We start from the raw sequence: 25,706 nt of genomic DNA, 5'->3' as shown, positions 1-25,706 counted from the left end.
TATGTTTAAAACATGACTACTTGTCTAGTGTTCTTTCCAGTTAATTTCTGTGTTTTTCGTCATTTTTTGTTTGTTTGTTTTTTTCAGGTAATTTTCTGTTACTGTTAACTAATGTCTTGCTACTTTTTGGGTCATTTTTTTTTTGTTTCATCACCTCCCTCCACTGTTTTTGAAAGCAATCAAGCCAATTTGCTTAGGTTTCAAAGGGTTAACTGTAATGGTCACCCACATGCAGACATTTTTACATCACAAAACAAAAGAAAAATCCCACAGCCTTCTTCTTTAACAGCTGCAATTTAATAACTTTTTATTAAGACAACAGATCAATAAGAAAGAACGTCACAATAAACTCCAAATGTATTAGACATAAACAGTATTTCAACTTTTATGTATTTAGATCATGTATCAAATCATTTTTCAGTTTCGGTTTTATAAATGATGTGTATGACTCTGGTATTGTGTCGCAGCAGTAATCTTCCATCTTTTCTACATTTTCACAGGTTGTTCTTCTCGTCCCAGCTGCATATGTTGTATCTGATTATTTTAAAAGGAAAAAAGACAAAGTAACTTGACATGATCATGAGCAAGTAAACAACAATCTGTGAAAGAGAATTGTCCAATGTCTTACCAAACATTAATGATAAAATCCTGTGTGACCTCACTCTTTTGGTTCAATGGGAACCTCCGTTTTGATCAGTGATGTTATATCTGTGGACACAGACAGAAGTACTTGTCACGTCTGAATCCCAGCACACAACACAAACAATCCTTGACACAGATCACTTACCCTCAAAGTCGATAAAGATGATGAGGTCATCGTTCTTGAGGTAATTGCGTCGCCTGAGGTCAAAGTGCTTCACAAAGTTCCTCCAGCCCCAAGATTCACTTTTGTAGCAGTTACAGGAAGGGTCAAATGTCCCCACCTTGGAGGGATTGTCCCACAAATACTTTCCATCTGGTGCTAGAGGACAAAACAACACAGAGTCAATCAAGAACATCTGCCTTCATATTGTTGAAAGCTGGCATGTGTGATGCTCGAGTTTTTTTAGGAGGGGGATGTCTACCAAGACATATCACTATCACTCATCATGAGCGGAATATCTCTGCCAAGCTCACATGTAGAATATCTCTGCTCGCGAGGGCAATGTTATAGCCTGAGAGGAGAAAACCATATTTTGAGCATTCGATAAATGAATGCATTAAGAGTAAATGGGAAGACGAAAAAAATCCTGCAAGCACCCTCCTAACACAGAGCCAACACTGTTTGACCTTTAAACAGAACTGACTGTAATGTATGCCTGATTTTGAAGGGAAAAGTCCCGCTGATCTCCATGATTTTCTTCTGAGCAAAAATCTGAGTGAGAATACGGGACAACTTTACGCACTGGCCTGTTTGGCTGTGACTATCCCTGTGTCCACTGCCTCTGTTGAGCGCTCATTCTCAGCATTGAAGCATCTTAAAACTTATGTCAGAAACATGACCGGACAGACACGGCTTTCAGCATTAGCCTCCATGTCCATAGAAAAGGACTTATGGATGGAACTGAAACGCACAGATAAAATGTACAACAGAGCCATTGAAGTCGTCTTGAGAAAAGAAAGAAGGATGGATTTTATTTTCAAATAAGCAGGCACTGTGGAGGAGATCCATGTTGGTGAGTGCAAGCATTTTATTTGTATTTTTAATATGTTTTTGTCATTTTTATTTCGTTAGTATTAAATCAAGGGTAACAAAGTAAAATGGCAAAAATGCTAAAAATTAGTGATCTTAAATGCTCCCGAAATTAAGTGTTGCTCGACTAGCCTATATTATGGGTGATGTAATGTATATGTGTGATTCTGTATGGATTCTCAAGCTGTGGTGTCATATTGATGCTATTATGAGGTGTATTAATTTAGGCAGGACTAAGTAGGATGTCACTGAAGGCCTAAGGTTGAAATGCATGGCCCGCCACTGTGTGATAGTACACCACTGGTCAGCTGGATGACGACTGCTGTGGCAGTATGACATGCAGAGAGGCAGTGTCAGTTGATCACATGGTTGGATGGAACCTCTCATGGCTGTATGATATGCTGGTGGACGGCGTCAGTTTGAAATGCTGCTGGCAATGACATAATGTAAGGAGCACAAATGGGCCTAAGGTTTGGGCCAGAGGGCTGTTAGATGGGTCCAACAAACCCTAGACTTTGACCCAGCAGCCCGGTGTTCACTTCCTGTGTGAATGTTGAGCCAAACCATGATGTTCTTTTTCTAATCCCAATCATGTGCTATTGTCGATATCCCGACGTTGTTACTACATCTAGAGCATAATATGCAATTGAAAAAGTTCTCTGATGAAGTGTTTATATGTGTTGACTAGGCATGATAATTTGTTATATAAACACAAACTGCAGAAAAAAAGAGTTAAATGAAATTCAGCTTTGCTTTCTGTCTTAATACACCAAGAACCTCAGGACTGTTCATAAGATCTGGACAAAAGCATTTGGAGATTTTATCCTCAGCAGATTTGACTGTCCAGATTCCTTCCTTGCTTACCTTTCATGTTTTTACCTTATGCTTTTGAAAGCACATTTTTTTAGCATCCTAATCTGTCTGGGGATAAAACATAAGAAATACTTACTCTTTTTCAAATCAGTCGTTAGACTCCGAGCGGTAGACATCCTCAGCTTAATGTCTGGGTCCTGGTCCATCACAACCAAGGTGGCCTGTCTGTTAACCGCTGGCCACTGCATGACCATATCATTGTCCCCGTTATACAGGAAGAAGTACAGTCCAGTGTAGTCCCCAGTGTAATCACTGTAAGTTGACAGTGGCCTGACACGGACACCATAAGCGTAGCCTTCAGGGCTATAGAAACGAGGGCTGTCAATGAATGTATTGTGGTCAGCTGTTTCCATGATCTTGGAGAAGTTGCGGATCGTCCACACGGCGTTTGGGCAGCGTGTCTCGGTCAGGCTGACATCGTCGATGTGGATGCCACCAATGGATGCAGAAGGATCACCACGCACAGCTTGGAAAGCATATCGGAATTTTACCCCTACCTCCAACGGGACATGGGCAATCTTCCATTTGTGGTCCGAATCGGCTGGGTGACAGGGAAGAGACAAGAAGAAATCTTAAAGTGTGGCAGTATGGCTTGTTAGTAGTGGGACAGTGATGTAGTGAGGTTTTGCCAACATTTGCTCGTAGTCGTCATGTTACAGTATTAACTATAAAGGATACTTTGATTCATTTGTTTGCCAAGAGTTGTATGGTAAATGGTAAAAGGACCTGTACATATATAGCGCTTTTCCAGTAGTCACATTCACCCATTCACGAACACATTCACACACTGGAGTTTGCGGCTAAAGTACAAGGTGCCACCATTCATGCAAATCCACACATTGATGGAACATTAAGTCTGAGTCTGTAGCTAGCTTAGCATAAAGACTGGAAGCAGAAGGGAACTCCTGGCCTGACTTTGATTAAGGTAAAAATAAATAAAATCCGCCAACTAGGTTCTCTAAATTTTCAGCCCGTTCTCATTCTGAGGTCGTCAAATACCATTGCTTTGTCAGTGCTTTCAGCATGAGATCCTGACGCCAAAAGCCACATCATAACAAAAGCTAAGAATGTGACTGGACAGAATCAGTGGCACTGTAATTGTACGCTGCCGGACAGACTGATGGCGCCTGTCATGTCGGCATGATATGTTGCTGGATAGCGTCAGCTGAGAACATGGCAAGAGAGAGCTGGTCATGGTGTTATTATGCGCTACGGGACAATCAGACGGCACATGCTACGTCAACATGAACACGGATGGGAGGCACCACTTGAGTGGAGTTAAAACGCTGCCTGTAATGATGTAACATAAGGAGCGTGATGTTCTGTATAGGGTGGGTGGGAGGGCTGGTGGGTAGGTCCAATAAACCCCAGACTCTCATGCAGTAGTCCAGTATTTGCTTCCCTTTTGAATGTGATTTTTTTTCAATATTTTACCATGTGCCTCCTTCACCTAATCCTAAACATGCGTGCCAGCATGTGTATTTGTTGATGCCCCGGGGCTGGTTGACGTGCTTTGTTGCTGGAGCATAATCACATGCAGCACCAACCCACCATGTGCTTATGTGGACCTCACAATAAATGCATCCTGGAATGTAGCGTGTACCTAGCCATGTACCTAGAGCGTAACATGTAGATGCGGAAGTCCACTGAAAAGCACTAATATGTGATGACTTGGGATAAAAACATGTTAAAATTAATCCCTAACCCAGAAAAACCCCTTAACTTGTTTCAAGCAAGGACCTTACTTCAGACATCTAACCAAAAACCAATTCATAAACCTATTGATTCTGAGACAAGAAAACCAGAAGTGCAAAAATGCTGGCTCATTTCTATATTGTAGGACTCATTCTTGCACTGCTCTATTTCTTTAAAATGATGACACAGAAACAAACTTAACTTCCAATTCCCAAACCTGCAACCCTCACTGTGTGTGAATGATGTTACTACCTGCATAGACATGACTGTTACAAATATGTTTAATGATATCGTAAAATAACTTGATTTGAATATCAGCTGAGAGCAGCTGAGCAGCTAAACAAATGTTCGAATGAATATTTCCCTTGATGCAAAGCTGTGTGTTGGGTAGCTGCTGTTATGATATGTGTCCTACATAAACATGCCCATTAAAATACCATAAAAGCTGTGTATTTTCTTCATTCTACGAACGGTGCCTGTGCCGTCATCCATCTTGACCCAGATCACCAGCCTGTCTTTAAGGCTTCCGGTCATCTTGTAGAAGAACTGCAGACACTGGAGCTTCCTCTTGGGGTAAAGGGTCCTGGACTCCAGCAGAGCAGACTCCTGAGGCCTTCCAGTCATGGTACTGAAGTGCATGAAGAAGCCAGCATCTAAAGCATCATCAAAAAGTAAAGACAAGACAAACTTTATTTTTGCTCATTTGTTTAATGCTGTCAGAACAGAATAATCATTAACTGGGCCTTTTTATGACACTATTCAACTGACCTTTGCATCTTCCTATGAGTGTGTGATCCTCTGCACCCTCATTGCCCTTGGTATGGACCCAGTTGGCATCATCAGTGGAGGATTGGATCATCCCACAGATGCTGGCTTTTTCAAAGGCACACTGGTCCAGTAGGGTGAGGGGATGGGCTAGGGAGGGATTTGGAGTTTTTTTGAAAGGTTTAGTTAACTGTGTACTAAATACACATTGAATCATACTATTTAAAGACTCTGATCATTTCTGACCAATAATATTGCACTGTCTATTTTCAGTGTAGGAAATGTACTCATGCAACATATACATACAGCAGTTGTACATTCGATTGAGCCTGAGGGTGTCCATCTCGCTGAAGTCCAGATACTGACCAATGATGTTGTAGAACTCTGGGATTTTGGTGGTAATAGTAGGGGCGGATTCATTCTTATTGAATGAGAAGGGCCTGTAATGCATGACAGACTCATAGTCGTATGCCGTGTTTTGATCGGTGATGTAGTCATCTTCGTATTTGTTGAAGTTGTGTTCGAGTCCTGAGGGAAATTTCATGTCAGTGTAGTCATTATTACCACACACAATGCCAGAAGGATTAAAGACATATGGCTAAATCTGGTGCCCAATACAGTGCCAGGTGCCCACCACCATTTTTTAATTACCAATAAAAATAGATTGATTCACAGTGGGATTTTTTTATACTTAAGGTGCAAGAAAGCATAAAGTAGCATCAAAATAGTGCTTAGGTACTAGTCCCTAATATCCTAAAATCCTAGAAATTTCCTAAAATCCTAGAAATGTCTGAAAATCTTAGAAATTTCCTGAAATCTTAGAAATGTACCAAAAATCCTAGAAAAATCCTGAAATCCTAAAATCAGAAATATCCTAAAATCCTAGAAATTTCCTGAAAAATCTATACACATCCTAAAGTCCTAGAAATGTCCTAAAATCAAGAATATGTCTTAATACCTAGAAATGTCCTAAAATCTTAGAAACATCCTAAAATCTTTGATGTGTCTGAAAATCCTATAAACATGCATGGTGCTGCTGTGACTGGCCTCTGACCTCCGGTGGCCCCCAAGCAAAGCGAGCTGAGTATCCCTGCTGTATGGTATCATTTCTGGGTTCAAAGTGACTAGCCAGCATGTCACCAAATGTCATAGCATTGTTTTGTTTTTACATAACATGAATGACATTAGAAAGCAAAGGATGAAGCATTTAGTTCCTAGACATACCTGGTATAACCTGATCCAGCCAGATGTCCACATAGTCATCCCTGTCTGTGCGGGACTGTTCATGGTAAAATCCCAGGGCGTGGAGTAGCTCATGCTCAATCACTGCCTTGTGGTCACAACCTGAGCCAAGAGACAGTATCTGGCCGTTCTGTTGGTCACCAACGCTGGAGAAACACCTGTGATGGTAGAAGCAGTCGAATCCATGATTCAAGCTTGAGACACTCACAGCTTAAGATTCCATGGACTGAGAGTCATAAGGTCATTTGAATTTTTAACTCTATCCATCTCTCAGCATCTATCAAGAGCAGATTGTGGAAATGTAGCCTTACCCTCCTCTTTTTTCAAACTTGATGAATGTCTGCTCTCCCTCATAAGGCTTGAAGTCAACACAAGACTTCAGCCGATACATTTCAAAAGCCTGGTGGACGCAGCCCTTGGCATTAAGATCTGAGAAGTAAAAGGAACAGTCACAACAATACAAATAAGTCTTTGAGGATTCTTGAAGTACTCTGATGACAGTCTTCTAGAGCTGGGGTGGTCAGTTAATTTTAGTGTGTCATTAGGCAAACATCCCTTAATAAACTCCAACCATCTCCATCCAGCCATGTTTTCAAGTAATACCACCTGGAGCCATATCATCCAGCTGTCCAGCAGAGTATAATAACAACGCCATTGGTTCTGTCCAGCTGCATTCTCATCTGACACCATCAGGACGTGTTCCAGGTGGATGCTAAGGGTGAATTTTAGCATTGCACTCTTATGCCGAAAGCACTGACAAAAAGGAGGTATCTGGCGAGTTCAGAATAAGCTGTTGTGCGTGCATTTTCTTAGGATGCGATACGTCCTGCTCTATAGCGATATGTTGTGGTCATCTGGTGGTAGGAGCTTATTACATAGAGCTGTTGCTGGAGGTTGTAATCTATTTTAAAATTCTGCCAGTGTTTTCTTTTTTTCTTTTTTGCCAGATTTCTGCTAACCCCAATTAAACAAACATGTGAGTTTGCTGTGCTGTCAGTGGAGCGCAAAGGTTTGCTATCCCGCCTCCAATTCGCACTCCAAAATTCATAGATTAAAACTTAGTGAGCTCTTAGCTTAGGGCTTTCTTTTCTTCTTTCCCTTTCACTGCGGCGCTTCTCGTGTATCCTAGCTTGCACCTTTTTCTTTTCTTCAATTTTACAAGAAGAGCCGCAGCTGCTCATCAGAGCTTTGCTGAACTTTACCTTTTGAAGACATTTTCTTTTCAAATCTCTTTGATGCTTTTCTTTATACTAGTTTTTGGTCAGTAAAGACACTCTTGCATTTCATTTTAAGTAAACTCAAAATAATAATTTAAAGTGACTCTGTCAGACCAATGGGACTACTTTTGATTATTTCTGTGAGTTTTAATTGAGAAGGACCCTCCGCGATCTGCTGTCAACTCTGCCACCATCTGCAGATCAACACTACCAAGACCAAGGAGATGGTGGTGGATTTCCGGAGGTCCAGGCCGCCTATGCAACAGATCTCCATTGAGGGGTCTGATGTGGAGGTGGTCAGGACCTACAGATACCTCGGGCTGCAGCTAGACAACAAACTGGACTGGTCTTTCAACACCGAGACCCTCCTCAAGAAGGCTCAGAGCAGGCTCTACTTCTTGAGGAGGCTGGGGTCCTTCAAAATCTGCCGGAAACTCCTACTGATGTACTACCAGTCTGTTGTGGCAAGTGTCCTCTTCTATGCTGTGGTGTGCTGGGGAGGCAGCATCAAGAAGAGGGACGCCTCTCGGCTGGACAGGCTGGTAAGAAAAGCTGGCTCTGTGGTCGGCACAGAGCTGGACTCGATCACATCAGTGGCAGAGGGAAGGACTCTCAGCAAACTGCTCTGCATCATGGACAATGCCCACCACCCTCTGCACAGCATCATCATCAGGCAGAGGAGTGTCTTCAGTGACAGGCTGCTGTCCCTGTCCTGCTCCACTGACAGGCTGAGGAAGTCGTTTGTCCCACAGGCCATACGACTCTTCAATTCCTCCTCACACAGATAAACACTGTTTGCACTGTTGCACTGTTTTTACTGGTATTGCACTGTTTTTATTGTTATTGTTGTTTTATATCTTGCGCTTTTGCATATTCTGCATCTCTCTTTTTCTCTGTATATATTGCTTATATATTTATTGGTCTATATTCTATTCTGTATGTTTATTATGCTGCTGGTTACTTAAATTTCCCTCGGGATCAATAAAGTACCTATCTATCTATCTATCTATCTATCTATCTAGAAGCAACACCTGCTGCACAAAAACATCTTTGGGAAACATGTATTTGACATGCACTTAGAGTTTTTAGGTTGGCCAGTGTTCATTCACCAACATCGAGGGGCTGGCTTTATGACCTATACTTCAGAAAGACACCAGGGGGCAATCCAGATTGAAAAGTTACACTATGGGGGAGCTGTCATGTTGTCTATCTTTATATACAGTTTATGGACTGAACACATTAGAGGCTAGTTAGACTAACTCTGGGCCATATCACAGTTAGTATTTACATACAATGCTACTGAATATTTAAAATAAACTTACCCAAATCATCACCCAGAATGTAAGGAATTGGAAATTTCCATCTGTATCTTTTGTCAATCAGGGCATTCTTTCCTTGCTGTTGCACGAAAGAGAGAAAGGACATAAACAATTGTGAGCTTAAAACCTAATCAAGGCTAATAAAAACATGCAATAAAACCCATGGTGTTATCTGAAATAGATATACTACTGCAGTTATTAAAGATCAAGAAGACCAGTGCCAACAGCCAGATATATCTTTGCACGCAACAGCGGAACAAAGCCGGCAATAAAAGATTAAAGGAACAACAATGTTTAAGCAAAAGCCTTTTTCTCAAAAATAAGAAAATATTACCACTAAAATACAACTTACTGGAATTAAAATATCTCCTTCAATCAGGTTGGCGTCTGATCCTGCATCACGGGAAGGCATTATATTTATGTCAGCAACAAGTACAAACTTTGATGCAATATTTTATACAATATTACTGTAAATACAGGAACAGGATCAAACTGAAATGTTGCAGCTCACCCAGGTTTAGGATTGGGTTCTCATCCTCGCCATTCTCATACACCTCTGTAACACAAACACAGACATGGCTCAGACTATTTTCACAGTCTTTCAACAGCCGTTATTCTTTAAAGAAAATGTTTTGACATACCATGCACCTCAGGGGAAACAGGTATCTGAGTAAAGCAAAATCAGTGTAAATAGTCACTGAATGGCCATATAATATCCTGTTCACTTAATTACTGGTAGTTCATGCACACTTACGGTATATGAAGTAGTTAGGGCTACCAGTCCAAACAATAGCAGCACGCGCTTCATCATCCTGCTGTGTCCAGTCAGTGTTGCTGCTTTGCTTTTAATTGCACATTGACAAGATGTAACCTTTGGCTCCCCATGAAGTTCATGCTGGTTATACGTGAAGGACTTTGACTCAACAGTGTTACTGATTGGTGATGATTTATGAAGTGTGTGCTCATGTGCAAATGGCTGCACTTAAATGCATTTTAAACACTGCCTTTGCTTGTTATCTTTGTTATTTATCTGGTTTTGTAATATCAATCAATCAGTCAATCAATCAATCATTTATTTGTCACATGGAATTATACAACTCCAGGAAAATGTGATCCCGTCAGCTGCTTTAACATTTATGTCTTCTTCTATTGTTGGCTGAATGCTTTAGAATTGTTCATTTTTCCAAATTGTCCTGGTAATCAATGGTTGTGTTTGGTTGTGAAATTACTTTGCTGGCCACACATCTTGACCTCAAAAGCATGGTTGCTCCTCCCGAACACTGCCAGCGCCACTCTGCAGCCACCTCTGAACAGCTTATCGCAAACACGTTTTCATCCCAAGTCGTTACAAGTTGCTACTTTGCGGAGGAGTTTTTGTTATGATGCCACTATGTTTTTAGACGGAATAAAATGAATTATTTTAAATAAGCTTCATCGTAAGTAGGTTATTACTTTTTTATTATTATTTTCTCACAGCCTGGGATATGTCAATGCGTCGCAGCAACATTGATTTTATACATAATTGTTTTTCGTGCAGTGTCTAATACTCATACCGCTCTGCACATGTAATGTGCTTCAAAATCTTGCTATAATGAATATTATACAATAATATTACTTTCTACTTCAATTGAGTTTATCGTTTTTAACCAACATGACTCCTAATTATTAATATGAAATATTCATTAATTCCCACAATCTTAATCCTTAAAATGACTGTATGTAATGATGTCATTAGTTTTTAGATATTGAAAAAAAACACCAACACAAAAATAAATTATTTTCTATATTTTTCATGCGATGTTGATTTTTTTTTAAAAGATTATCACAGTCTGAGATATGTCAGTGATCAGCAACTTCATTGATTGTGACAGGTCACCTAGTGGAAATAGCATGTATTTCCTCCATATGCCAAATATGGTCAAAATGACCTCATCAGGTGGAAAATAGTCAAAATGACAAATTCCAAGTCAAAAGCCCAGAATGATGCCCAGAAATAATACAAGTCATGTTTTTCTGCTTCGATGGCTGTGGGATCAAAAATGTCAGTTTGAATGGGTTTCAATGAAGCATTTTTTGATCTTAACAGTCTGATTGTAACTATTTCAGTTGATTTATATTTTGTATTCATAATCTAAATCTGCAGTGTAATGGGTAAGTTGTCACATTAATGTAGTTGAGTAAAAGTATAAAAAATTTCAGGTAATGTACAAGTACCTCAGAATTGTACTTAAGTGGGCGAAAAAGCACTTGTGTAAACGTACTTAATTTCTTTCCCCAGTGTTAAATACATTTAATTCTTTTGCAAACTTGTCAAAAATGTTTAATTATAGTGATAAAGAAATCTATGTCTACACAATAATGATTACTGAAAACTACAAATATTTATAACGTCACAGCTCACAAGTAAGCTAGATGACCCTTTTTTAGGTACTAATTTCAGTTTTTACAAACTCATTTTTAATTCAATTTTTAAAAAAATAGCTTAAAAAGTTTGCAGATAATTGTTTTATGTTTATATTTTCCTTTTGTGCAGCGGCCAACTTTTTCAAATCAGAATCTGTGATGTGAATATTTGTGGTTCAGTCTGCTGCAGTTTGATGTTTCGGTCACACGGCAGCAGCATTGTTTCAGTTTTTAACTTCTTAAACTGAACCTCTGCAACCTCACAGCTGAAGTTTCAAAAAGATTTTAAAATGCAATGAGTTATAGATTCAAATAACTTATAAAGTAATGAAAATGAACTTCAGATTGAAAGTACAACAAAATTCTGTTTACGCACTAATGTATCATTAATACTTGTATATTTATATATATAACATATATATATGTGTGTGTGTGTGTTCATACTAAGTTATGTTTTGGGCATTTTTTTAAGTGGAAGCAGTGTCTGTTTTAGTCTTATCAGAAATGGTTTAAATTGTTGGTTTGCTCATGTGTCTGTCTTTGTTTTTATCAATCAGATGTTCAAAAGTGCGCTGAGTGGATTTAAATAACCAACAGTCCTTTAGTTATATTGAAATATCCGTTTTATTCCTGTTCTGGGCTCATCTTTAAAGATAGCATAAATTTAAAAAGCTATTATACTAATGAAAGAGAACCGCTAAGGAGCATCAGTGGTCGTTTCTGAGAATGTTTGCTCTTTAAAATGTGCCTCAAAGTCCTGGAAAAGTCCTGAAAAAGTCCTGGAAAGTTATTGATCAAAAATGTGTACAAACCCTGGCTGTAAAAATGATGGTTTTGTTTTTATTTATTTCGTTTTGAACAAAATATTGAGGCTTTTTTTCTGTGATTTCTAGCTGCTAAAGTGAAGAACATCCGCAGAGGAGTGAAAGAAGTTCAGAAGTTTATTAACAAAGGAGAGAAAGGGTGAGACGGCATGTTTTCACCTCAGTGAGACACTTTAAAGGGCCGCTCCGTCACTTTATTGTCTCTTCACACAGAAACCAGTCAGACTGATGGAGACACACTGTGTGTGTGTGTGTGTGTGTGTGTGTGTGTGTGTGTGTGTTATGCGTCTCTCTCACGCTGCCCATCGACGTCTCCTGTCACCTACCGGTCATGAGTGTCCACCAGCAGTGTCTCTGTCTGATTTTTAACTCATCGCGTTAAAAAAAAAAAAACATTAGTGATCATTCGAGAATTAGCATAATCATTTATTTATACTTAATAAATCATTTATTCATTAAGTATTTACATTTTTATTCATTTAGTGAGTAAGTTAGTTTTGTTTATGTATTTTTGTTTTTATTCATTTCAACATTTAATCCTGTTTTTGTTTGTACATTTATCAATTTATTTCCACGTTTATTTATTTATTTATATATTTTAATTCTGGTATTAATTCTAAATTCTAAATGTTTTTATCTCATTATTTATCTTTACATTTAATTATGTTTTCTTAATGTACATTTTTATTTATTTCAATATAAAATACTGTTTTTGTTCATACATTTATCATTCATTTCCATATTTATTTATTCTGGTAATTATTGATATATTTATTTTTTTAAAACATCACTTATTACATTATTTGTCTATACAATTATTACTGTATTTATTTACGTTTTATTTATTTCAATATTTATTCCTGTTTTTATTGTTTTTAATTTATTCTTGTTTTAATTGATTGATTTATTGTAGTGTCCATTTATTTCAAAATAAATGCTTAAATAAATACTGGAGTCAATAAATAGAGAAATAAATGTGCAAATACATACAGAAAACTATCAATAGATAGGAAAATAAATGAATAAATGTATGAAGAAATACTGGAATAAATAAGTAGGAAATGTATGTACAATTAAATACTGGACTAAATAGTGTAAATGGGAAAATAGATGTGTAAATAAATACAGGAATAATTATGTAGGGTAAAAAATTTATTAATAAACACAGGAAACGGGAGGAAAATAAAGGGATGAAGAAATACAGGAATAAATAAACAAATATTTAAATAAATACTTGAATAAATACATATAAAAATAAAAATAATAAAAGAAAGTAAAAATGTACACGTATGAATGTATGAATAAATGCAGGAATAAATAAATGGACATACTGAAATAAATAGATAAAAATTAATAAATAAATACAGAAAAGAATGTATGAATAAATAAATAAATAGACACATGTTAAAATAGATTAATTAATAGGAAATAAATACGGAAATATGTCCTGTAAATAGGGAAATACATCTATAAATAAATACAGGAATAAATAAACAAATACTGAAATAAAAAGGAAATGCATGTGTAAATGAATACAAGAGTAAATAAATAGGGAAATAGATGTTAATACAGAAATAAGTGAAGAAATATGTAAATAAATGTGAATAAATAAATGTAAGAGCAAATACAGGAATATGTAAATAAATAAATATGTGGAAAAAAGAAATGCTGAAATAAATTTAGAAAAAAATGCATGAACAAATTTTTCTCTCTGTTAAACTTAAAAACATGAAGTTTACTAAGAGGAAGAGGAAGTGATTTTTCTTTTTTTAAAATGTATTGATGATTTTTAATATTTGTGGTTTCAGGATCTGGGTTCGTCTGCGGGCTCCAAGCGGCCGACCTGCGGCCTCATCAAACCTCACGAGGACTATCAGGACGCCTACGACGAGTGTGTGGAGGAGGTGTCCAACCTGCCCAAATCTCGATGAGACGCCAGCCAATCAGTGAGCAGCTCTGAGGTCTATGCACTCATTCAGACACACTTTAAAGGAGCAGGCCGCCATTTTAGGAAAAAAGAATTTTCCAGGCCTGGAAAAGTTTGGGAAAACTAATATGTCCTCAAAGATTTGAAAAAGTCATGAAATTTTATGTCACAAACCTGCATAATAACAGGTGATGTGTTCAGAGACCGTCAGAAAAAAATACGTTTTTTGGCTATTTTTAGTAGTTTTTTTGTTTTTTCTTTAAAAGGAAAGCAGGAAAATAAAACACCAAAATGCTTTGGTTATTTGTACAGAAAAAATTTGGAGATATTTTTTTATAAAAGTCACCTAATGTTTTTCCTTAAAGTCAACAAAAAAGTTTACAGAAAAAAAAACGGCAGAACTTTAAGAGAAAAGAAATGTTGTGACTTTTAAAGAAAACATTTGTTTTTCAATCAAACGTCTGATCATTTTGTAGAAAAACTTTATTTTCACTAAATCCTGAATCGATGAAGAGCTTATTTTGTCTTGGAGCTCTGAGGGATGTTGGTTTTCTTGCTGTTAAATATGTTTTCTTTCAATGACTCTTGTTTTTTAATTAAATGTAAACTAAATTTTGCCTGAACAGATTTTTTCTTTACTCTTTAGTTTGTTTGTTTTGTCTTTAGCTTCATCATATAACCTTGATCTTCATTTTTTAACCTCTATATTCAGTTGAATCCAGTTTAGAGAAAAGATGTTTAACGTTCAAATCAAAAACCTTAATATTTTTTGACTGAATTTGGTGTGAAGTTAGGACAGGGGCCCTTTTACACTGTGTGACATCAGCTTTTCTTGAGAAATCACCCAAAAAAAAGGAAAGAAAAGAAAATAGCTAAATTAATGTTTTCTTCAAAAATCTGTTAAAATGACGATGGTTTTCCAAAGTGTCCCTGAGCCTGTGGACGAATGTCCTGCACACAGTCATCAGTGCAGGCTGAGGGGTCAAAGGTCACAGTTTTCGTGCAGAGATTTCTGCAGGTTCTCTGAATCTTTGATGACATTCTGGATCGTAGACGGTGAGCTCGCGTGTTGATAAATGATGTTGTTAGTCATGACGAAGGCCAGTCGCATTCTTTCGTGAAATAAACTAGATGTTTGGTTTAAAACAGACATATTTGCAACAACAAATTATTTCTATTTTATATTAATATATATATATTTTTTTTAACCAGGTGCAGAAAACCCACACAGACATGCGGAGAACATGCAAACTCCACACAGAAAGGACCGGAGACGGCCTGGACCTTCTTGCTGTGAGGCAGCAGTGCTAACCACTGAGCCACCGTGCTGCCAAACTTACCTGGACTTAAACTTGAGACCTTTTTGATGTCCCACAATGGTTCATCCTTTTATAAAGTCTTGGAACTTTGGGAAGAAACCAGATCACCTCAAGGAAAACCCTCATGGGCACGAAGACCCTGCCTGCTCACGTGGTTTCTTAAGTCCATTTTACATGTGTTCAGTCAATCAGTCATTTATTCATCACGTGGAGTGATACGAGGTAAAACTCCAGTTAAAGGTGATCCCATCCGCTCCTTTAACTTGTCCTCTTTAATTTAGTCCTGATCTTGCATCTTCTTACATTGCTGGCAAATGCTTTCTAATTATCCACTTTTCCAGATGGTTCTGGTAATCCCTGGCTTTAGGTTGTGAAGTGATTTAACAGTCCACACATCCCGACCCCAACAAGACGGCCAGCTAGCTGCTGGCAAGTCAGGTTGAGGTTTTCAAATGTGAATATCATTAAACATCGAGGAAAAAATAGACAAGAGTGGATATCACCTGAACTAGAATCCTGTCAGCCAGTTTACAGGTGTTAGAAACTGAATAGAGCGACTTCCGTGCCACATCAGTTCTCCAACAGGATATCAGGAACTGTAATATCCTTTGACTCACTGAAACTTGGCTAAATCCTGCACAGCACCATTCAACCAGGTGACTCTTTATGACGATCCAACCGAACAGGGAACTCTAGTGATTAACAGTGGCTAAGGACAAGTGCGATGGTGGAAATGTGATGTGCTGTAGCAAGTTGCTTCCCGTGTTTGGAAAGAGTCACCATGTGGCGGTCTTGTTGGAGTCGGGATGCTTGGAGAGTTAAAGCATTTCACAACCAGAGGCCATGGATTACCAGAACCCTCAAGGAAATATGGACATCGACAAAGCAGCAGCCAGCAATGTAAGAAGACACAAAAAAGGACTAGATTACAGAGCACAAGTCAAAGGCCCTAAAGGGATCCCATTTTACCGGAGACGTACCCTGTACGATTCCACGAGATGAATAAATGAGGACTGACTTATTTACACAAGTTCATTCACAACATCTTTGCACCCTCAGAAGAAACCAGATCACCTGGGGCCTCATGTACTAAGACGTGCGTGGATTTCCTACTGAAACATGGCGTACGCTCAAATCCAGAAAACGTCGTACGCACAAAAAAATCCTGATGTATGAATCTGTGCGCACGCATGAATCCAAGCACATTCCTTTTGTACATCCCAATCAGCGTGGAATTGAGCGCACATGTTGAGTACCGGGACCACTCCTGTCCACGCCCCATTTAAATACGCAAATCATATTTAAATAAGCCCTGCACCTGAGATTCCCCTCTCTGCACGATCAGAAAATAAGAAGATGAGTAAGACGGGAAAAAAGAGGAACTTCACAGAATGCGAATTAGAGGCGCTACTGGCCGAAGTGGAGGCGCGCAAAAATGTGCTGTTTGGCACGCTGTCCTCCGGCATAACAAATAAACGTAAGAGGAGTGAGTGGGAGAGTGTGTGTCAGGCTGTCAATGCTGCGGGGTCAGAGAAGCGCACAGAAGCTGAGGTAAAGAAGAAGTGGTCCGACATAAAGGTGGACGTGAAGCGGAGGATGGCTGCCCACCGCCAAAGTGTGGCCAAAACAGGCGGGGGGCCAAGAGAAGAGGAGCTCACGCCGTTTGACCAAAGAGTCGCCACAATTGTGGGTGACACTGCTCTCTCAGGTGTGGTGGGAGCACATGTGGGTGACTCCGATTACCCCCAAGGTAAATACCTATGTATTTGTGTAACTCTCAACAAATGTGTTCATACAGTAGCCTGCTCACAGCTCTAAGATAGAGGTCCATGCGTAAATGTTGCATATATAGTATTATTTGGTTTGAAAGCTTTTGAATTGAAACATGCCAGCATATCAAAGAGGACAAAGACGTTGGTTCATGTTTGATCACTCAATTTATTATCATTGAAATACAGGAGAGGACTCTCAGCCAGGTGCCACAGACTCTGGTTCCTCAACCGTCCCCGGCGTCTCCAGCGTCTCAGGCTCGGGGGATTCCTCCACCGTCCCCGGCACCTCCGGCGCCACTACGCCGCAACCTGCTGCTGCTGCTGCTGCTGCTGCTGGCCGCCCGACTGGCCGTGTGCTCACCCGTGCTGTGCTGGATTCACAAGAGGAGATCATAAGAGCAATAGGCGGCATTAATGATCACCTGGATAAACTAATAGGTGTCCTCAATGGTCATTGCTGACTCAATAAATGCATTGGTGAATAAGTGACTTCTGCGTCCTTGCCTCTTTTATATGGTTGAAATCACATGTTGCCGGGCCCGAATGGCCTCCTGGGTAGGCTGCACATTCAGGGGTTCAGCATCTGGTTCGCCTGGTGGGGGGATATGCTGCTCTGGCAATGGTATGGCGTGCCGGTTTGCCACATTGTGGAGGACGCCGCACGCCATCACAATGCGGCACACCTTCTCGACTGTACAGCAGCATACCCCACTCCTGTCCAGGCAGCGCCACCGTCCCTTCAGCACACCGATTGTCCTCTCAACAACTGACCGAAAGGGAATGGAGGTCATTGTACCTCCGCTTCTGATCAGTCTGAGCTGCCAGGAGAGGGTCATCAGCCAGCTCTTCAGTGGGTAGCCACGGTCGCCTGGGGTCAATTGAAAGCAGACAAAGTAAACTGGATTTTAAGCTCCCATTCATTAAGTTTATACACTTACAGGGATCACACACTATTGTTGCAAATTAGTGCAGAAGTGCGCCGGGGAGAAGGTGAGGCTGATAAGTCTTCCTACGCACACTTACGCATCGGGTTATTAACATGAGTACGTATGGCATAGTGACAAACAGGGGCTTGTTAGAAAGATCTGAAACTGTAGTTTAACCAGCAAAACACAGCAAGTCACTAACTCTAACCGCTGACTAGTAATGATGCGGTGAAGACGGGATATGATTTGGGGCGCATTATGCTCAATGCGCATCACAGGGACTAATATTAGGACAATTACGACAAATTTACTTTACCAAGAAGCCACCCATCGCTGCACAGTGCCAGCTTGTAGTCTGTTCCCAACCATGCTGTTACTCAGAATGCGTGAATCGCGGCGCTGAACCAGGCCACCTCGCCACAATGTTGGTTAACTGCATTTGCGCATCACATATGATCTGTACATTGATGGAATGAAAGTGTTTCCTGTTCACGCATATACAAATTCATCATGTGACGGGCGCTTTTATGGCAATGTGTGTGCAGTCGATAAGTTCCGATTACATTAGGAAACCGGCTCGCTGCAAATTGCGCTTTAATGTTGACCTGTTCAGCTGCATGGTATGGGAATTTGATATATCTGGCTGACATGCGGATAATTCCGTCCCACACGGCTGGCATGGCTCGGCTGAGGGTCGACTGGCACGGTCCCGATCGACCTAAAGCGGCTGATGAGCCAGTCGTCATCGTGTGCCAGTACATCGTCTCTGTCTCGAAACACACGCTCTCTTCTAATTGCACCATTTGCAATGTCCTCTAATGCTGCTAAAGCTGCCATTGTTTTCAGCGGTACTTTTTGCACCACTTTGCACACGCTTTTATATCCACTCATGTAATTGGAGACACGTATGTTTGTGTGTGTGTGTGTGTGTGTTAATTGTTCACTGGTTTTAATTGTTCATGTGTCTCTGATGTGCACATCATTAAGTCATCATTCAGAGGACGGATTGGTTACACGTGTTTATTTTATGTTTCCCAGGATCACCTCTGAGTGTCGCCAAAGTATCAACGGCTGTAGAAACGTGCATACGCCAGCTATGAAGTTGGCGTGAGGCACCGCACATTTCCACGGTCATTTCACTCTTGATACATCTGAACTTTGCCGTGAGAAAGAGCGTACGCCACGTTTTTGTGCGTACGCACCCTTTGTACATGAGGACCCTGGAGAAGACCCACATGTACATTAAGATGTGTAAACTTACCTGCTTACCTGGATTCATCACACCATTTAAATCTTTTTGTCGTCCGGCTCACAGCTGTTCACATCAGCCTTATCCTCGGACTCACACCTGTTAAGATTTGCGACGCCTTCAGTATTTGGCATCGTCACGTGTTGCTCAGGACTATTATTTTGTTTTTCTCTTAAGGGAACTGTCTCCACTGTGTTCCCTGTGCATGAACAGCTCGTTGAAGGCATTTCATCTACCTCTACAACAATTACTTTACATGGAGACAGACAGGGAAGAATACATGCATAGCTAGTTGAAGGCATTTCATCTACCTGTTTAACAATTGCCTGAAAAGGAGATGGAGCGGGGAGCTTTAACTCAGAGTTAGTAAAATATGTTAGTCTGAAGTTTGCCAAGCCCTGCAGCAAGGCATTCTTCTTTTCCTCACACGTTTCTGATGTGAGGACACTATTGTCCACCTGCCTCTTGATTTTACATTGTACACCTTTTATAATTTTTATTAATTTTTCATATGTAAATATTAGCATTTTAGCTCAACAGCTCCCAGGTCATGTGACCAATGGACCCAAAAACAGTGTGGGATGATAGTACTCCACTGGCTGCATGAGATACACCTCTTGTTTTTACATTATAAATCTCCAAATAACTTTTATTAATTTTTTATATGTAGCATAGGAGCGAATGTCTGTCGAATATCCAACATAAAACTATCTTCACTGCAGTTAAAGCAGGGTTTCAAGGCAGTCCATTTTGATTTGAAGATGTGAAACTTTTTTAAGAATTATGAGGAGTCGAATTATAGAACATACAGCCCACTGACATGAAAATACAACATAACATCAAATACTCTAATTTGTACATTACTACCAATTTCTCTGTTTATATAGACCTCATATCTGTCCAAAATAAGTTTGAATGTTCACAGTGAAAAGAAAAAACAAATGAGTTATAGCTTCCTTCTCTAAACTGCAAAAATCACAGGAATACTCTAATTTAAGTTTATATTTAAATACTGTATATATTGTTTGTTTATGTCGTCCTCTGTGCTTATTTCCTTCATCTTCATCCTGCACGTTTTTTGTACTTATTTATTAATATAGTTTATTTTGCACAGTTATCTTGCTATTTTGCTATCCCTTTGCTGCTGCAATGTTGGAAATTTCCCCACTGTGGGACTAATAGAGGATTATCTTATCTTATCTTTTCAAGGCTGCTTTAACAGAACAGACTGCAAAATCTTGACGTCTGTCGTGTTTTTATTAGGGGGGATCAGAGCCCTGTAAGAGACTGTTTATTCCAGTGCATTAGAGGGGACAAATGCACGTGCTAAAAATATTGAGGGGGCGTGTCCCCTGTTTTCCCCTGCATCAAGGCTTCTGTCACCCACACCACAACCTGCAGCCCGGGACGCCGAGCTCAGACCGAGTACTGAAGACGGTCGACGGGCTGACCATACGGTAAGAAGATAAAAACTAAAGAAGCACGCTCTCTGTTGACTGGTTTAAGGAAAGCTAAACGCTAGCACCGAAGGTTGGCAACACGTGTTCGCTAAGGCTAATGACAAAGTTATATCTAACTACATGCTAGTTTAGCTGCTAGTTGCAGAAAACTTCAGCTAATGCTAACTGTACCCATTTACGTCGCAGCTTAACTCTCCCAGCCGACGGTGGGTGTGTTGTGCTCGGTTAGTGATGCAAAAGGCGGTATTTCAGATGACACGCATGCGTCATTCACAACTTTGAAAATGTGCGTCGAAGTCAACATTAGCACAATGTGAGGGCACGTTACAATAGTTTAGTAGAAGGTTAAAGTAAGCTTACGCTAGCACGACATGCTACTGCCATGACGGCTAACGGACGTGTTTCACATTTAGCAGATGTGATTAGCTTCCTCGCTGGCACGGTATGCACCGCGGACGAGGTGGCCGAGTGGTTAAGGCGATGGACTGCTAATCCATTGTGCTCTGCACGCGTGGGTTCGAATCCCATCCTCGTCGATATCTTTATTTTTCAGCAATAAACAGCATTATTTTAAATTTGTGCAATAATGGTATGTTATTCGCGACTCCGAAGTTAGCCTCCGATTCGTAGCTTCCGATACAGCGGCTCAGGGGAGCGGGGTTTTTGAGGCACTTAATGACCGATTATCACGTTTTTGCACTTCTTACTGTGGCGAAAGATGTTCAAAGTCAAGCCTCGACCGTTGTCTGAAACCATATTTTACGCTTGTGATTCATTTTTTTTCACTAGAAGACCACATTGGGCTGCCGATTGTTAGAGGCTCGTCTATTTCTGCTTTGGTAACTGTGTCAACCCAAAGGGACTGTTTGGTGCATTTTACACATCTTTAATTCTTCTTAAAAAAAAAAATCATTTTGGCTGTGTTCATGCATATGGCAATAATTTTGGCAAAATGTTGTTTAATCTTGGAATTTCCAGCTCAGCTCCCAGCTCAGTGTCAGCAAAATTGTGAAATATAATTTCCAATAGGTGCACTGTCACATTCAATGTTGCTGCTAATTATTGACATATGACCAGGCTATGATAATAAAAAAACAAATCTACTTACTACTTAAAAAATGAACTCAATGAAAGATAAAAAAGGTTTTTAAAGCTTTATTTTGAAAAGCACATTTTGTGTGCAGAGTGATATAATGTGTATTATATTAAAATGGGCCCTAAGGGTTAATAAAAAAACATTTACAAGGAGCCAGCATAGTGTAATGTAGATTGTTTGGGTTTGGAGAGACAGACAGCATCATGTGTGCTGCCTTCAGTCTGCCTCGTTGCACACAGCAGCACTGAGAATATTATCTTTAGCGGAGTTTATGCAGTATAATCTAATTTCCAAATGAAATAGGATAGTCTAATGTTTTGTTCGGTATGTAATGTGTACCAAATTGAATGCTTCATACCAAACAGTTTAATACAAATAGCTGTTCTTTTACACCCCTAGTCAAATCTGAACTATATCAAGCCTTTGATACCAAGCAAGCAAGCAAGTAAATTGGTTTAATTTATTTCACAAACATGGGAGGAAGGCAATGAACAACTTGAGCAAGAAAATGCCCCAAAATGAGCAAGAAATTAGATTAAAAAAGTTAGAAGAAATTTACTTGAAAATAAAGCAAAAAATGAGGAGACAAGAAATGGCCATAAGTGCAAAAAAAGAGAGGGAACAAAAGTTTTTTACTGTAACATGATTTTAAATAGATAATTTAAAATAAAAATATAAATATCTTTTTTAGGACTTTTTTGTTACATAATTTCAAATAATATCCCCACAGCTTTTTTTCTCATTTTCTTGTCATGTAATGTTAATGTTAATGTTTTCACAAATCTGGAATTATGACACTGGGTTTTAATTAATTTTCAGCCTCTGGGATCTTCTAGTCCAGATTTGGCCTGTCTAAGTAGAGCAGTTTTTGGCCTTCATGTGAGATATGCAGTTCAATCTCCCTTTTTTTTTTCATTTTTACAAATAGAATAAACATTTCACAAATGTAGAAGTGGATTTTAGACAAAGTTGAGGTTTTTCTTTTTGACATCTAACATGCTTTCACCACAGGAGGAGCTGCAACAGGCCTACAATCAGTTTTTAAGTATATTGCAAAATACGTTTCCCTTAACAATCCCCTTAACTGCGGACTCAGAAGCTGCGAATCTGAAGTTTTAACTTCATCGCTTTATTGTTTCTCATGTTTCACTTTATTCAAATTTTGAGATTTCATTTCCCCTTTAGACATGTGAACAGCAAACTCCAGCACAGTGTTTCTCTTTGATCAGCTGTTTATGCAGTCATGATAAAGTACTTGTTGTTTATTTTGGTCCCAAACAAAACTACAGTCTTGCACCATGTCTTACAGCATTAATCATGCTGAAATCTTCACTTCGTCGATGTCATTCCTTTCTTGATGTTCATCGCTACACAACTAACAGCCCCCACTGTGCTCTCAGCAAGCATTATTTTTACTCTGTGCACCTTTAACACAACAAAACCCTCATTCCTTTCCTTTCAGTCTCTGACTTTTATTTTCAGGGATCCTCATCTGCCTGATAGGCTCTGTTTTGACGTCCTTCTCCTCTGTCCATGTGTCTGTCTCCACAGCTCCCCTGGGAATCAGCAGGGCGTCTCACATCACCTGTCGCTCCATATTGACCGGCATCCCGTCCAGGGGACAGATGGATCGTCTCTGCCTGTCCCTCCATCAGGTTCGTGGTGGCTTTGCTGCTTTTTTTCTATGAGTGAGATGAAATGCAGTGATTGAATTATATGAAACCATCAGTCACTGTATCGCTTATTGGCCTGAGGAACAGGAAATCATTGGTTATTATTTTTTTTTTTATTGTAATGAGGATTACCGGGTATCGTGTCAGTAATCATGTTACTTACTGTATCGGTTATTGTATCGGTTATCGTGTCAGTTATTGTATTGCTTATTGGCCTGAGGAGCAGGAAATGATGTGATTTTGTATAAGTTATGGCTTGAGGAGCAATAAATGATTGGTTATCGTCCTGAGGAGCAGAATATTATCAGTGCTGGTTGAAAAAAAACCTTTATCATACATCCCCGGTAGTGTTAACTTTTTGACGCTTGTGTTGTTGCTGTTGCATTTCACCTTCTGGTCCCGATGATGCTGGTCTATAGCGTACTGGTATTTGGCTGCATTCAGTCCCAGCACTCCGGCGAGTCTCTCTCCAAGGAGATCACATGCTATTTATGGCAACAATGGGACAATAACTCAGTGAGAACTCCATCAGAGCTGTAAATCAGCATACTGATGGATTTAATGTGCTTTGTTGAATTGTCACATGACATACTCAGCAGAGAGATCCTCCCAACCAGAAGCACCACATTCCTGAATGTCAACCTGGTCTGAGAGACAAGAGACAGAAAGAGAAACTGGTGACACGACTGCCAATCACTGACGTCTAACATCATGTGTGTCCTGTGTCCCACCCTCTGTGTCCCACCCTCTGTGTCCCATCCTCTGTGTCCCATCCTCTGTGCCCTACCCTCTGTGCAGCGTCACTGAAAGGAGCTCTACGTGATGATGCCTCCTCCTCCTCCTCCTCCTCCTCCTCCTCCTCACTGCTGTTCTCCTCCAGAGTTTCACCGCTGGAGAAGTGGATGATCCTCCTCTGTGTGGACAGAGTAGGACCTCCAAACTCTGTCTCCTGTAAGTCTGCTGATGTCTGACACATGGGACAGGGTTTTTACATCTTTATTTCACATGGTCTGCATCCTGCATGTTGTTATTTTCTAGGCTTTTTTGCAGATTGACCAGAGTCTAACACACACACACACACACCTGTTAACTGTTTGCCAGAGTGTTACACAGCCTGAGCTAAGCTGTCTGTTTGTCTTTCCTCACTATTACAACACTTACTTCCTGCTGGTTGCTGTTCATTCTTCACACACTATTAAGTCTTGTCTTAGTCGCTCCAACCCAACGCGGTCAATTCCTCCTCGTGTCCCAGCTGCACCGCGTGTCCATCCTTCCTCTCTGACTCTGCCGTGTGTGTAGAAAAACAACTCCAGGATCCAGGATCCAGGATCACTCCTGACACCTGACACGCCAAACACAGCACTGTAGTCTGTGTCAGCAGGTAGTCAGAGAGCAGCCGCCGTGCCGTGCTCACTTTCACTCTCGGGCTGGAGGGCTGGGCTTGTGCTGCATGAGAACATCAGGGTGCATTGCGACATAATAATAATAACTTTATTTATATAGCACCTTGTAAAAACAGAGTTTACAAAGCGCTTTGACAAGCAAGGCAAAGCAGTAGTGAGAGGAGTTTTACGCATAGTAACATGACAAAAAAGAGCCAAAAAAGTAATACCGAACCAAAGCCAGACAAACGAGAGAGACGATCACAAAACAGAAGTAACAACAGCAACCCATCCCAGTATGAATAAATGCTGTTCGAAGAGTATTTGCGGTAAACACAGAATTAATAGTACTAGTTATGGACTTAAAACATTGCCAGGGCAGAATAAAAATAAAAATAAAATCCTAAAAATAAATACATAAATAGATAGATGAATTAAATAAACCAAATAAAAAAAAATAAACCAGATGAAATAGAAATAAGAAAAAAAAGAAAAGTTCATATTGCCAATAATCCCCTTAAATATGTCCTTCTAAGTTGCCTTAAAGTTTGTTTATGTCGGCCTCACTTTTCTTGTGTTGCTTTCAGCCTGTTTTCACAACAGTTTTAACCTTTGAACCTGAAACAAATTGCCGTGAAAGGTTTTTTTTTCCTAAAACATGGGAGAAAAAGGCAGTGAACACCTTGGTCACAAATGTTCCACAAATTACAGTAAATTATTAGATTTCAAATTTTTTTTTTTTTTTTTGAAGCTAGGAAAAAAAACGTTTTTAACTTTTGAAATTATGTTTCAAAAAATGCTACAGAATTATTAGATTTTTAAAGTACTTCCAGATCTTTTTTTTACTTTCTTTTATTATCTGTCTCAAGAGATGTTTTGGGGGAAAAGGGAA

At 39.7% G+C, this 25,706-nt stretch overlaps 2 protein-coding genes and 1 non-coding gene across 3 annotated transcripts; 1 reads left to right on the top strand and 2 right to left on the bottom strand.

Annotated features, from left to right (window-relative positions):
• Positions 1-275: 275 nt before the first annotated feature.
• Positions 276-9,659, bottom strand: mep1a.1 (meprin A, alpha (PABA peptide hydrolase), tandem duplicate 1). Its single transcript, XM_042503052.2, has 14 exons — positions 9,538-9,659; positions 9,425-9,449; positions 9,295-9,339; positions 9,136-9,176; positions 8,787-8,862; positions 6,559-6,676; positions 6,230-6,405; positions 5,312-5,533; positions 5,009-5,155; positions 4,678-4,893; positions 2,622-3,086; positions 788-961; positions 629-708; positions 276-534 (listed from the first exon to the last, which is right to left on the bottom strand). The coding sequence occupies exons 1-13, from the start codon at positions 9,592-9,594 to the stop codon at positions 659-661; spliced, it is 1,812 nt and encodes a 603-aa protein (XP_042358986.1). The 5' UTR covers positions 9,595-9,659; the 3' UTR covers positions 276-534; positions 629-658.
• An 11,458-nt stretch (positions 9,660-21,117) lies between these two features.
• trnas-gcu (transfer RNA serine (anticodon GCU)) lies at positions 21,118-21,199 on the top strand. Its single transcript has one exon. It is a non-coding gene; the product is annotated as a tRNA-Ser (tRNA).
• Positions 21,200-22,205: 1,006 nt separating this feature from the next.
• Positions 22,206-25,563, bottom strand: LOC148186950 (protein FAM177A). The gene is made up of 5 exons (XM_088089335.1): positions 24,594-25,563; positions 24,220-24,399; positions 24,025-24,079; positions 23,823-23,917; positions 22,206-23,441 (listed from the first exon to the last, which is right to left on the bottom strand). The coding sequence occupies exons 1-5, from the start codon at positions 24,612-24,614 to the stop codon at positions 23,238-23,240; spliced, it is 555 nt and encodes a 184-aa protein (XP_087945461.1). The 5' UTR covers positions 24,615-25,563; the 3' UTR covers positions 22,206-23,237.
• Positions 25,564-25,706: the final 143 nt, after the last annotated feature.

Source organism: Plectropomus leopardus, chromosome 16 (genome assembly GCF_026936395.1).
Source record: "Plectropomus leopardus strain MGB_pleo_1.0 chromosome 16, ASM2693639v1, whole genome shotgun sequence".
Taxonomy (NCBI): Eukaryota; Metazoa; Chordata; class Actinopteri; order Perciformes; family Serranidae; genus Plectropomus; species Plectropomus leopardus.
This window is presented reverse-complemented; position numbering and strand designations above follow the sequence as displayed.